This window comes from Pyxicephalus adspersus, chromosome 2, assembly GCF_032062135.1.
Source record: "Pyxicephalus adspersus chromosome 2, UCB_Pads_2.0, whole genome shotgun sequence".
Taxonomy (NCBI): domain Eukaryota; kingdom Metazoa; phylum Chordata; class Amphibia; order Anura; family Pyxicephalidae; genus Pyxicephalus; species Pyxicephalus adspersus.
The window spans coordinates 50,326,437-50,340,378 of record NC_092859.1 but is presented as its reverse complement, the minus strand read 5'-3'; the positions used below and the strand labels follow the sequence as shown (position 1 = coordinate 50,340,378).

General features: G+C 35.3%; 1 protein-coding gene across 1 annotated transcript in view; it reads left to right on the top strand.

The window, feature by feature from the left end:
- PCBD2 (pterin-4 alpha-carbinolamine dehydratase 2) overlaps window positions 1–11,494 on the top strand; it is a 71,581-nt gene extending 60,087 nt beyond the window's left edge. Inside the window, exons 3-4 of the mRNA XM_072400735.1 lie at window positions 8,871–8,951; window positions 11,379–11,494. Of these exons, the coding sequence (XP_072256836.1) occupies window positions 8,871–8,951; window positions 11,379–11,471 (174 nt within the window). The 3' untranslated portion in view covers window positions 11,472–11,494. The remainder of the gene's footprint in view (window positions 1–8,870; window positions 8,952–11,378) is intronic.
- The last annotated feature ends 2,448 nt before the right edge of the window (window positions 11,495–13,942 follow it).

Below are 13,942 nucleotides of genomic sequence, written 5' to 3'. Positions count from 1 at the left end.
GGATTAGGTCTCATGCTGCCTGTCAGCCATCTCATCATGGATGTCTGACCGATTCCTGAAACTCAACCTGGATAAAACAGAACTCCTCATCATCCCTCCCTAAAATTCCAAATCTCCCCCTGACATATATCTAACTGTTAACAACACTGTTATTCGGCCCTCCCCTCAGGCACGTTGTCTTGGTGTCGCCTTTGGCTCGGCCCTGTCATTTACCCCCCCATTTTCAGAACATTTCCAGGTCCTGTCACTTTCACCTACGCAACATCTCCAAAATCCGCCCCTACCTGTCCCCTTAGACCACCAGATGCACCTTGTACATGCTCCTATCATCTCTCGTCTGGACTACTGTAACATTCTTCTCTCTGGTATTCCACTAACCCGACTCTCTCCTCTACATTCTATCATGAATGCCACAGCCAGACTCATCCATCCATCCATCCTTCCCTCCACTCCTCTTCCACTCTTCTTCTCTCCATTGGCTTCCATTCCACCTTAGAATCAAATTCAATATCCTGTGCTTTGCCTCCAAATCCCTACACAGTTATTGTCCCACTTACATTTCTGACCTGGTAAAAAAGTACTCCCCCTGCCGCTCTCTCTGCTCCTCCAATGACCTACTAATGACTTCCTCACTCATAACCTCATCACACGCACGGATATCAGTCCCAATAGCATACCTAGATGGGGAGTGTGGGCTATGCAGATGATACAGGAAATTACAGGGTAGTGGTTCACATGAAAATACTCCAGCTTCCCACAGATTAGGAAGAGAAAGTCTGAAAGTCTAAAAAGGTCTGATTTGCTCCAAACATTTTCCAGCATGTTGGAATATCTTGCAGTAACAGGAGCTTCTAACTTTTACATGGCCTGATAGTTTCCAGATTGTCAAAAAGATGGTAAAATCTGTTGCATCAGTTTTGATTGCTGTGTCACATATATACTACTACTTGGCTGTTGGGGAACTACATTACCAGCATTGTAAGTGAGCTTTATTGTAATTCAGATTTGCTTCTGTATGTATTATGATCCTTGGTGTTTCAGATCCCAGTTGTTTCTTTTGTGAACTTGTTTTTAAGAGCCCATGACAACAGCAAATTGGAATCTTAGAATGTTATAACCATATCCTAATGACAATTGCATACCAAGATTAAAAGTTAGATATACTACAGTTTATATAGTTACATGACCAGTTGCTGCCATAATTATTTATAGTTCATTATCTCATGACTTATGATTTGACTCTTAGCCATCTTTATGCTTTCAGAGGATGATCATGAAATAAATTAATTTTGATAGGTTTGTGCGTTTCCAAAAGTGCTTTGCTTTCCATGTTAAAAATGCAATTATCTAGGATATGATCCCACAAACAAACGTGATCTGGATAAACCTTGGGCTGATTCCGGGTGACATAAATGTGTTTGACAATAATATTGCTTTTGCAAAACTGTTTGATAATTTTCATTATTGTTAATTAAACTTGAAAAATCACAGACGTCTGCCAAAATTAACATAGGTTGTGCAGCCGGAAACTGAAAATTACTTTAATTGATCATAGGATAGTTTCCCTGATCACCAATTAGACCAAATTAGAGATCAGATTTCAAGACACGAATAAATACCATGGCTGATGAGGAATAAAAACAAGATTACATAGTGTAACATAAATATAATTTCCTTTTATCACCAGTTGTATCATGTCAAGTAAGAAGGTTGCAGACCTTTTAAGCATAGAAAGCTGGTCAGATACAATACTTTTCAATTAATGTAATGACAGGGGAAGTATTTAGAATTTAATGGAGATTGCACTGCAAAAATTACTTCCAAGTCGTATTTTTTTCCATGGTTAAATAATGTCTAACATTTTGTTTAATATTTAGGAAATAGATTATTTTGAAATACTTCACAGGACACCTAATAGTGGTTAAGCATACAGTTTAAAACTGATATGTTTTTGAAAGTTGGCTGTGCAAGATATTCTTCTATTTAAAATCTCTATACGCATGAGAGATTGTATACAAGGTGAAAAGGTGTTTTTATTCAGAACCAGTGGAATTTTTTTAGCAGAAGGATCCTGTTTCATTTACAAATTCTACATAATATCTGCATTTTTAGATTAGTGAGCCCATTAGTAATCTAATATAGCATTAGACACTATAGTTTGTTGTGTGCAGTATGGATGATGGGAACAAAGGATGTAAAGTTAGAAACTTCAATGGTAATGTCTTGAAAACTTGAGCAAGGAGTTAGTATAAAATAACAGATCTTTCTTATAGTGCAAGGTTCTTTTTAAAGTTATGTAGGAATTATTAATGTTTATCATCACTGCTCAGCACCAGTTTTCAAAAGCATATTGTATGCAGTATTTTGATTATCATAGATCAGTACCATGCAGACTAAGACTCAACAATACAGAAATATTGTATACACTCTAAAAGTTTTGCACCCAAGTCCTTTTTTAATACATTGTACGCAGACCTAAGCATACAATGTACATATTTTCATGGAGGCTGACCTAACTTTATAAAATTCTGATTGACTATCCCCCAGATCCCCCACCCACCTTTGGTCACCCTTGTTAACAATATGATGTTTAATATGCCCTTGGTTGCTAGAGATTCCCTCTGTTTAACTGATCTTTTTCTGGTTATCTCACATTCTCTTCAAGATGGCTATATTTTTTCACAAAGTATTTTACAGAAAAATAGGGTATAGAAAGTTGAGCAGAAGTTTGTCATAAATTATCAAATTTTTGAATTAATGGATGTGCAGAGAATCATTAGCGTAATCTATTTTTCTCATTGAAAAATCCAAGACTTATGGTGGCCTAACACAGATATGATGTACCTTCCTGTCCTTTTACAGCTCTTTCAGCCTTTGAGGTTTGGATAAATTGTCTATTCTGTCATCTTTTTTCCACCAATTGACCTTTAGGAAAAATATCCAAGGGCTTTTTTGCCCTCTGCCAATGTCTGTTTGCGTAACACATCATGTAACAGCCAGCTCACAGACAACCTTTTCTATCTGTTTATGACCACAATAAGGAAACATATTTAAATATCTCCTACCAGGTCCGATTTTTTTTTGTCTTTGTATTGTGGCCCTGTAGTGTAACCCAACTTTTCAGTAAGCTCCCAAAAACAGTACTGAAACGTATCTTGCACCCAGCTAAAATGGTCTGGGGAGAAAACGTATGTGTTAAGCTGTGCAAATCCACATTGTTGCTAAGAACTGTCTGTTGTAAATAATCTACACGTGTAAATATTTAGTGCAGTAGCAGCAGAGATGTGAATGTGAAAATCTAGGTTGCATCAAATAATATTTAAAGAAAATGACAATAACTTAAATATGTGCTCACTACAAATACAGTATAGTGTCCTTATTAAAATTCTGCATCCTATTTTAGCAGTTGATTATACTTTTTATTTGGGTAAAACCCATTTTTTACATATTTTATTTGTCATTTTATGAACGTGCACGCAAATGGCATTTGAGTAATAATTTTTATGCCTTTGCTTTTATGAGCCCTGCAAAAGTTTGTGTTTGAAGCATCTTTGCCAGACTATAAGTGTTGTGTTTAGTGAATGGGCAGCCCTAACTCCCCAGTGGCCTATGGATCGGTTTTGTTTCATACTGGGAAACATTTTAATTGCTGACACAAATGACAAACTTCATTGGGATCATTTGCAAAGCCCTTCTCCTCCCTCCTCCTTGGCAAATTGATTCTTGATTCATTCCTGTGCAAAGTGTTTGTGAGTTCCCTACATGCAGAGGCATGAAATCATTATCTACCATTACACACTATTTGCTTGTGGCCAGCATGTGGGAAAAGGCTCATTTTCAATGAAGAACCAATTAAATCTGTGCTGCTTCATTGAGCAGCTGTGTAAATGTAAACAAACAGTTATGTAGTGCATGGACTTTAATAGCACAATGCTAGTCCTGGCTAAGGTTTCTTCCCGCTTGATTACACATTTACTCTGCAGTGTTTTTATCAGGCTTGAAACGAAAATAAAATAACAATGAGTATTGTGGTTACATCATATTCTTCTTGCATGTTTTGGTTCTCATCCACATGTTTATTAAGGAGGAAATTACAGAGAGAAACATGTATATAATAAGATGGTCAATAAGGGAAAAGACTAGTCTTTCAAAATTATTTTGATGTTTGTCTTTGTCCATGTGTACATTCTTATTTATTGCTAGAGATAAATGTGTATTTTTTAGGAATAGAGGAAGGTCAAATCCTTTTATCATATAAGGAAATTTTCCTCCATGCCACTTGTCAAGGGAACAAGTAATACCATTGAAAGATGTCCCCTCTTTTTCTGATTTGGAAGGAAAATCAAACACACACACTTTCCTATGGATGTCACAGTTATTTTAATTTTTTAGTCCTGAAATGTAATATTACTAATGGGTACAGTAGAGACGACACAGATTTCCTTTGCAGTGAAGAAGATTAAATTATCTGAAAACGAAATAAAATATATGACTTTAATATCGGTGCAGTTAGTGGATTATGGCAAAACATGGCCAAAATTATAGCATTTTTAATATATAAAACTGAAGGTATTGATATCGGATCATCTGATGTACAATGGTAAAACATGGGTAATAATGGTGATAATGGTGTGTTTTGATAGTGACAGGCCTATGGAGAACTCAAATTACAGCAAAATGATCCTCTAAACAGCTGTGATTTCTAATATCTATCAAAATAGCGACTTAAATGGCTATCCTAACACTATAATGGCCCCATCTGTATACAATACATAAGTCAACTATTAGTTTACTATTACAATATGCAGACAGCAAACAGGCAATCATTGGGCAGAAAGGTCAGTTTTAATCTTGAACAAAAGGATTACATTTTTACACCTTTTTGTTTATACCTACAATGATTCCCTCTCGAAGTGCTTTAGAATCCTTTTGACACAAGACTGCCTGTTAGATGAGTGGCAAGAAGTGGACCCTACAAGGCAAGACTATTCCTTTTTCTTAGAACCATGTCAGATATTTTCCTACATCATCATATTTTTCCTCCATACAGCTTACCTCTAATTCATCAGAAATATGTCATCCATGGCTTTACACAATACAATTACATGCAATACCCAACAAGTGACTCTCTGCTAGTGTATAAACCCTGCTGCCTATTCCTTCCTCATTTCTTGATTTACTGGAAAGTGAAAAATCCCTCTCTAAGGCCCAAAATGCAATTAAACCATTAAAACCAAACAAGCAGATTCTGATGCCTTTTTAACAACCTACTACAATACATTTATGGACATCCTGGCATTTAATAACATACTTCTTAATGATTCATTCACTCCAGATGCCCTGATTGTCATGGTAGGAATGTTGCCAAAACCAGTGACCAATCTTTTTTTAGTTGGTCCTACTACGGACCTATATCAATTCTGAACCTATATGTCAAGAGTTTAGCAAACCTTTTTACTGACAGATTTGGACATGTCCTTTCTTTTCTTTGTGCACTACAAAAAGACTTTGTTCCCAGACAGCAAACTCATGATAATATCTTATGGTTTATGAGGTTTATACATTTAGTGTACATTTTTTAATTCAGACAGATCACTTCTATTTTAGTTTCTTTGGCCTTTAAAAAGGCTTTTGATCCATTCTCTTGCAATTGCTTTTTCTATATGTTATGTAAAGGGACCACCCCCTCACTTTATTCACTCTAAATTTGAATAGCACGTTAGACATCATTAGTTATGTGCCCTTTACAGATCAAAAAAAAATATATCACTTCTTTCCCTAACTTTCTACAACTATTGCATAACTTTTCTATCTCTGACCTTGTATAAGCATGCAAAAGTGCAAAGTCCTTGATATCTCACTGCTTTTTGGCTTTGTCCACACACCTTGTTCTACAAATTTCAGTGGACACTTTAACACCTTCCTTACCTGATTACCATTATCATATAAATAACAGCCATTACTATTCTCACTCAGAGAGGCCATTTGCAAAATTTGAGTTGAAACAGTACCCTTGCTGGACTGAGTGGCTGCAATTCAAATTTTTTTTCCCACTAAACTTTTGTCATCCTACTCTTAAACCCCTCACAAAAATTCTAAAGTTTATATAGGGACCATATAGACCTATGGTTGGCTGCCACATTGTAGACAGAATTAGGTCAAGCAGAGGACTGGGTGTTCCCCATGTTGCTAGCTCCTTTTGAGCAGCTAAAATTGTGCAATTTATTTTTTATGGTTTTTAAGCATAAGGTCTCAAATCCTATCACAAAGCATTTTTTAAATGTTGGATAATGCTAGATATACTAACAAGCTGGTATTTTCCCACTTGCCCACCTGTGCACTCTGGAACAATCCAACTTTTTACTGTAGTCAGAACTTCCCTTTAAGTAGTGGCACTTTGCTAAATTCTTCCAAGTCTTTGACCTAAAAGTATTATGTTACTTTAAAGTTGAAAAATATTTGGACAAATACCCTCGTATGATATCTTTTGGTATTGGGAATTAAAAAGCTATGCTTTGTCCTGTGACAAGCTATGCATTGTGCTGTGTCAAGGCCACAGATGATTCAAGAGTGTTCATTCCACAGAGAAATCAATTACAGTGTACATGTGTTTCTGGACTGTTTTTTAAAACTTTCAGTGCATCATTCCAATATTTTTTGTCTGATTTCCAAATACTTGTTTTAATATTGTATTCCTCCGTAAGCAGCCATCAGGAGATATAAAAAGCCAGTGGGTGATTTAACTTTCCACCATTTAACTTAAATGAGAAATTCATTTTTGGAGAACTTCACTAATCAAGATACAAGAACATCTCAAATTAAGTTTTTCTGTGCTTACAACCCAGGGTTCTGCATCTCCAATATGACAACACCTATGTATCTGTTGCTTTGCACATTTCTAGGAGTTCCAATAAATATCCATGAAGTTTTCAGCAATTACAGGACCTGGGCAGGGTTTACACTGGTGCTGACAAAAAAATATCTGAAGATACAGATATCAGAATTTGAATCACAGAAGTAAATGTAATTGATTGTGTTGTATCATGCTATTATAGACTATTCCAGGCTTCACGTACATTTGTTTACAGGAATACTAACAAAACTTTTGTCAGCTGTAGTGTTTAAGTTTCATTAGTTATACATTATATGGTAAATATATGTGAAGCAATAGTAGTGTGCCAAATAGTCTCCTATTAGTGTGCTTGCTACAGTTATATTATATGTTACATGCATTTTGAGAGCATGAATGTAGTCTACTCTAATTTCACTGCATGCATCTGTTTGCTTGCTTAGCCCAATGACAGATAAATGGTTGCTTAAGCTGTTTTATTGGACTGTTTGGGGACTTCTGACATTGTGCTGTCGTGGTATCTTGATGCAGAGTCCTTGCTACTGTCGCATGTATTTCTCATTTAATTCCCATCAAAAAAAGAAATGTTAGACGTTAAAAAATATGAGATAACATGCAAAGGGATAATTTGTTTAATCACGGACCTAATTTTTATATTACCACTAGTAACCAAAACATTCACTAAGCAGCATTTGAAGCTTCAATTTTATGAACACGCCTTTTAGCATATCACCAAACAGATCCTGATGTCCTTGTCTTGTTAGGTAATATGTAATTGTAAATATCTAGAGAAAAATGAAACATGTAACTGTTTAAAATTTTACCGGACCAATGTGTGTGTGTGTATGTATGTATGTATGTATATATATATGTATGTATGTGTGTGTATGTATATGTATATACACACATATATATATATATATATATATATATATATATATATATGTTTTTATTTTAAGTAAAAATAAAAAAACAGAAATGGTCGGGCACAAAACACATTTTAACTTTTTGAAACACTGAAAATGTATCAAAAACCTATTCAGGGCTTAATGAATAAGCCTATCTTGACTTTTCCCTACCATTTGGTATTTAGAGACCATTTCATCTTCAATTTATTCATTGACAAATTAGTAGGTTAGAAAGTGTAAGGGTCTTAACCATGCATGATATTTAAACGTAAGGTTGATATTTGCATGTAACTTCTGCTGCTGGTATCTCTGAATCTTTTAAATGTTTGTGACATGGGGTTTTTACTGAAGGCAATTTATATTTGTTTTCTACTTGCATTGCTTAAATTTAATTTAAGATCCACAAAAAGGTCAAAATCTTTGATTATGAAAACACCCATATACTTTATTGCTGTGTAGAGTTAAATAATCTAGGCTGATTTTGTGTGGGAGCAAATTTAAACCCAAAAACTGAAATATTAAATATACCAGTTGATATAGGTGAGGTGCTTGCATTAGTTTTTCTTTTTGTTTTTTTTTTTACCTGTTGATCCTGTAAATAAAACACATCCTTTGGAGAGCTCAATTTAGCAGGTAATAGTTACCACCCAGGCTGAACTTCAAATGTCTGCATTTATTTGTCTCCATTACATATGTGATTGGGGGATTAGTAGAGGATGAAAGATTATATATTTTTGCTTTCTGTTTAACTCATATTCTTGACGAAGACACTGCATTTCTGACATTAACAACTGGTCTTTTCTGTACTATCATAAAATATTCTTACCCCAAAAAATTAACTGGTAAGCTGCGATATATATAAATTTTTGCTGCACAGTTTAGTTATCTTACAAGCTACACATTATTAGGACTGCGCACAATTCCAGTCCTAGGCCATTCAATTATACATCCGCATTGGAGGGCATTTACGGAGGGATTGCATAACTGTACTCACAGTTCAAAATGTCTCTCTTGAGTGCAGTGGAAAAAACTGTACATGTCACAAGTACAAGCCAAACTCTGCCATTAACAGTGTCTCAATGTTAGCAATGTTTTTGTTTCTATTCCTACAGGCCTTTGGATTTATGACTCGTGTGGCCCTGCAAGCAGAGAAAATGAATCACCACCCAGAATGGTTTAATGTGTACAACAAGGTAATTCATTACATTTATATTCCATCACCTGAGCGTTAAACCAACGTTGCATTTTTTCAGGGTATCACTTTACTGGGTTTTGTTGCTCAGGTGGGAATAAGGCTTCCTGCTAAGACTTGCTATGTTCATACTTACAAGTTTCTGTGCTGCCACTCTGCAAGATTATGGCATAGTAATCATTGTCATCTGTCAGGATGGATTTGTCACCTCTGTACTACCAATATATTTAGTTGTATATTGGAACACAAGAACAACCTACAGCAGTAGATACAGTGGCAGTGTTTTAGAAGGCCAGCAAAGACTTTACTTCTATAACCTTTTAAACAACTAGTATTCTTGACTGTAGAACAATAGAAATGTTACATATTTTACATTTATAATGAACTGAAGCTTATATTATACTCGAAACTGTACATAGAGTAAAACTCGGCTTTATTTATTTCATGTCAGATCAATTATATACATTGTGAAAATTCAGACAAATGTTATTGCAAAGCCTCACTTGTTTCTGTTTCGTAGATAGTAGTGTCAGTGAATTTAGCATCCCATGGAAACCTAAAGAAATGATAGCACATTGTCAGTGGTGGATTAGGACGCTGACGCAAACTTAGCTTCTCTTAGCGTCTTCCAGTAATCTTTTAGCAGGTTTGGAAACCAGCCATTCAACATATTAACAGCCTTCCCAGCTAAATACCAACCTATTCCTAGACTGTTCCCTCTAAAGTGTTTACAAATTCTGAGCAGGCGGTGAAAAAATAATAAAATAAGACACCGTTAACCTTTGTAGCTATAAGCATCCTACAGAAATTTGTCTTCAAAATTCACAATGAAGGCACTTAAATCTTGGTCTTTTTCCTCTTATTTTTCATTGCATTAGCATTTTAGCAGGAATACATCTTTCTATTGCAAATAAAATGGATTACTTTGCATTTTAAGTGCTAGAGATCTATTCTCCTTCTTGTCAAGAATATGTAAATATATCCACATGCATGCTCAGGTGTTAAGCTAATTGTGGAACAATTTTTCACACAATTATCTGCTTGCTTATTTCAGTCATGTGAATGAAACTGCTGAAATTAAAAGCTCAGAATAACACCAAGGCAATGATCCATAATTTCTTGATGATAGGTCCCCTTTAAAGTATTCCCAAATTTATCACACTTACTAAGTCCAGTGTGCAAAGTGAATATGCTTTACTCATTTGGTAAATCAACACTATGGGCCTGATTTATTAAAACTCACCTAGACTGGAAAGGATACAATTTTATCAATGAACCTGGGCAAAAAAACTGAATGGATCTAGTCCAGGATTGAAAACATTTGCTGACAAAAAGAAAATGACTTTAAGAAATCCATTTCAGGTTTCCTGGATCACCCAGGTTCACTAATAAAAATGTGTCCTTTCCAGCTTTGGAGAGCTTTAACCCCCTGGGCGGTTACCCCAGGCCTGGTTCGGGGTAAGAAAACTTGCTAAATGCGTTTACCCCAAACCAGGTTTGGGGTAGCTAAAAATAGAAAAAAGCATTACAGTGTAGTCTGATTGTCATACAACATTGTATGACAATCAGATTACAACTGAAAAGAAAACACTTACCTTGTCCTCTCTGGAGACATCCGTCCTCTTCTGTCTTCTCCCGACGTGTGCAGAGACGATCTCCGGGGGGTTTCCCAGGGACGTCGGTGCGGGCGGGAGGCTAAGTTTAATACATTTTGTACATATTTCGGTAATTTATTCCTAAGAATTATAGCCTACAATCTAAAATAAATTTCCATTCAAAAAATGTAATGCTTTTTGCATGGAAATACAGAAGGAATTAGAACACTCGGCGTTCACGTACGCGTCCCTCTGTTATTCCTGATGATGTCTGTGCGTGCGCCCGTCGACGGGGGTCGTAACAGGAAATTCAAATATTTTGTATTGGATTCAATACAAACTCCTGTATCCAATCCAATACAAAATAATACAAAATATATTTATGTGGTTTGGTCTATAGGTATGTGACGTTGGACTCTGTTTTAAAATTTACCACACCTAGGGAGGTAATTTAGAAAAATATATTACTATACAGTATACAGAATTATTGCATTTTCTGTATTTTTGATTTATTTATGTATTCTTGTTTAAGCTGATTTTTTGTTTTTCAAAATTTTTCTATTAAAGTTAATTTTTTTTACGTAATTGTGTGTTTCAAACTTTATTATATTCAGGATATCTACTAGACCCTTGTTTGGACATATTTCTGTAAGTTACAGGTCTACAATTTAAAAAAAAAATTCATGAAAAACTGTACTGCTTTTGGTACAGAAATCCAGACATCAGTGAAACGCCCCGGAGGTTAATGAATCAAGCCCTATGTGTTTTGTTTTTGTTTATTTGTTGTTTGTATTAAACTGATTCCAATTTGTGTGTTTTTGTTTTCCATACAGGTTCAAATAACTCTGACTACACATGACTGTGGAAAGTTGACCAAAAAAGATGTGAAGCTTGCTCAGTTTATTGAAAAAGCTGTAACTTCTTAACAAATAAACTTTTTTTTATTGAACATATGTGTGAAAGGGTTCTGAATATAATTCAATATAAATTATTTGGCAGAATGAAGTCTGTAAGCTATATATGAAGCACAGTAAATCTGGTGAGGTTGCTCCAAACACACTACAAATCACCCCTTAATTATGGAACCCAGAATGTAAAATTCTCATATAGAAATTTTAAAGATAGTGTCAGGCCAAATATTTATGGGGTCTAATTATATTTTTTTTGTTGGTGGTAAAAAACTATTACTTGTTTTACCTGCCAGAATAATTTTTCCATAATTCCTAATAATAATTCCATAATTCCTCTTGTTTCCCCTGTTCATGTTTTGCTCTGTCTTACATTTTACATTGCAGCCAACAGTCATAAGTTAATTTTTTTTCTGTTTGTGGAGTTTAAGTGTCACCATTATTGCTGTGGATGTCTGGTGGACCCATGGGACCATGTCCTAAAAGTGTAAAAACGTCCAAAATGATTCCTAAAATATAGATGGGAATGCTTTTCTTTTTTTAAAAGCCAGCCACTGATTTTATGTTATCTGCATCCCCCCTGAACTTTCATTGTCACAAAAATTACTGATGGAGTGGTTAGGAGGACCTATAGGAGCATTTGATAAGGCCTAAAGCCCTTTTTAAAAAAAAATAAAATAAAAGGAAAAAGAGTGTGCCCCTTTACTTATCCATAAATGATTTTCTGGAGTATGGTTAGCCAAAACAGGAGAAGGCAAAATGTGTTTTGACCCCTTCCATTTTGGCAGGTAACATTCCCCCGCCTGATTCCCCAGCGGTGACAAGGGCCATTGTTGGAAGAGACCCCTGTGTTTTAGTGTCTGTGAGTAGGGAGCGTTTTTAAGCATTTACAAGCAATCCCTATTCTAGTCTATGGAGTCTATGAACTAAAAGAGTGAAAATGCCTCTAGGATCCAAACTTTTCTAGTTTAAGATGTTTGAACAATTTGGAATGCAACAGGCAAGATGCCCTATGTATCATCTAGTCTGAGGATGTGGTTCAAGGGTATGAGAAAGTAGTACCACCTAGCCATATACTCTAACGTGCAAATAATCAGAGTACTGTTTAACACTATCTAGGAAACATTATACCGTGCAAACATTAAAATGTAAGCCAGATTACCTAAATAATGTTTTATTTAATTTCGCTTTGATCCACTTCTACCAGTTTAGGAAAGGTCTTTCAAACAGCCTTGGACATTCTGCTTTACAGTTTTACAAAGTGGTTGTAATTACTGCCTATTACAACTATGCAAGCTGACAAGCTCATTTAAAAACCGTCCACATTTTCATCATATACATTTTATCATGATAGTTGAGCCCCAAAAATTGTTTTATTTTTTTTTAACTTAAAATAATAACCAGTGATGCTACTAAGAATGTCTTTGTTTAGACATTTTTTGTAATGGGATTAGAATAGTCTTAAATTTGCACTTGAAGGTCACCCTGACACATCTGCTGATGTTGGAAACCATTCTGCAGGCACAGTCTGTTATCGTAATTATAAGCAAGCCTGCCCTTAGCAATGATATATAACCAATTTAGACTCATGCATGTAAACTGAAAGAGGCTTAAGGAAATCTTTAGAACTGAGAAAAAAAAAAAGTTTGAAAAAAGATATTAACACTTTTTGTTAAACCACTCATGGCAGTTGTTTGAGACACAATACATTGTCTAAATGTTGGCCATTCAGGATTGAGATCCATTTAGGCTGGGTCTACACAGACTGTTTAACCTGAGGCTTTAAAAGCCCATGTTTGAAATTTTAGGCATTTTAAAGCTTGCCTATAAACTGCTGGAAAACGTCCATGCCACTTTTTACTGTGTTTTTACTTTGATTATGTTTTCAAGCATTTAAAAAAGCTGGAAAACGCCTCCATTTAAATTTTTGGACACATTTGCCCACGTTTTAATTTTTAAAACGTTGCAAGGAGCGTTATCTATAATGCTCAATAATGTGCCTCAATGAAATGCCCTGTTGTAGAATAGCCCATTGGAATGCATGGGAATTTCAAACATGGGCTTTTAAAGCCTCAGGTTAAACGCTGGGGAAACAGTCCGTGTAGACTAAGCCTGCCTGATGCCTGATCCTTTGTAATGACCCTGCCTCTGTTGGTTGGATATTTTACAATTCCCTGCATTTAAATACAATAGCAAAACTATTAAAGAACCACCATATAAAATGATGAAAGTCATAATAAAACACTGTCTATTTCAATCAATGTGCTCACTGAAAATACACAATACTTTCCCTTCAGGATTATTAAATGGAGCATACGCTGCTTTATTTGTGCAGCTTGAAATTAAATCCATCAAGGTAAAAGTTTATCAGGATCTCTTTATCCCCATGTTACTGACAACACCAAGGCTGCTAGATCTACCTAATGTACGTACGTAACAAGCACGTGTAATTTAAATAGAAGACTATTCAATTGCCTTGAAATTAAATG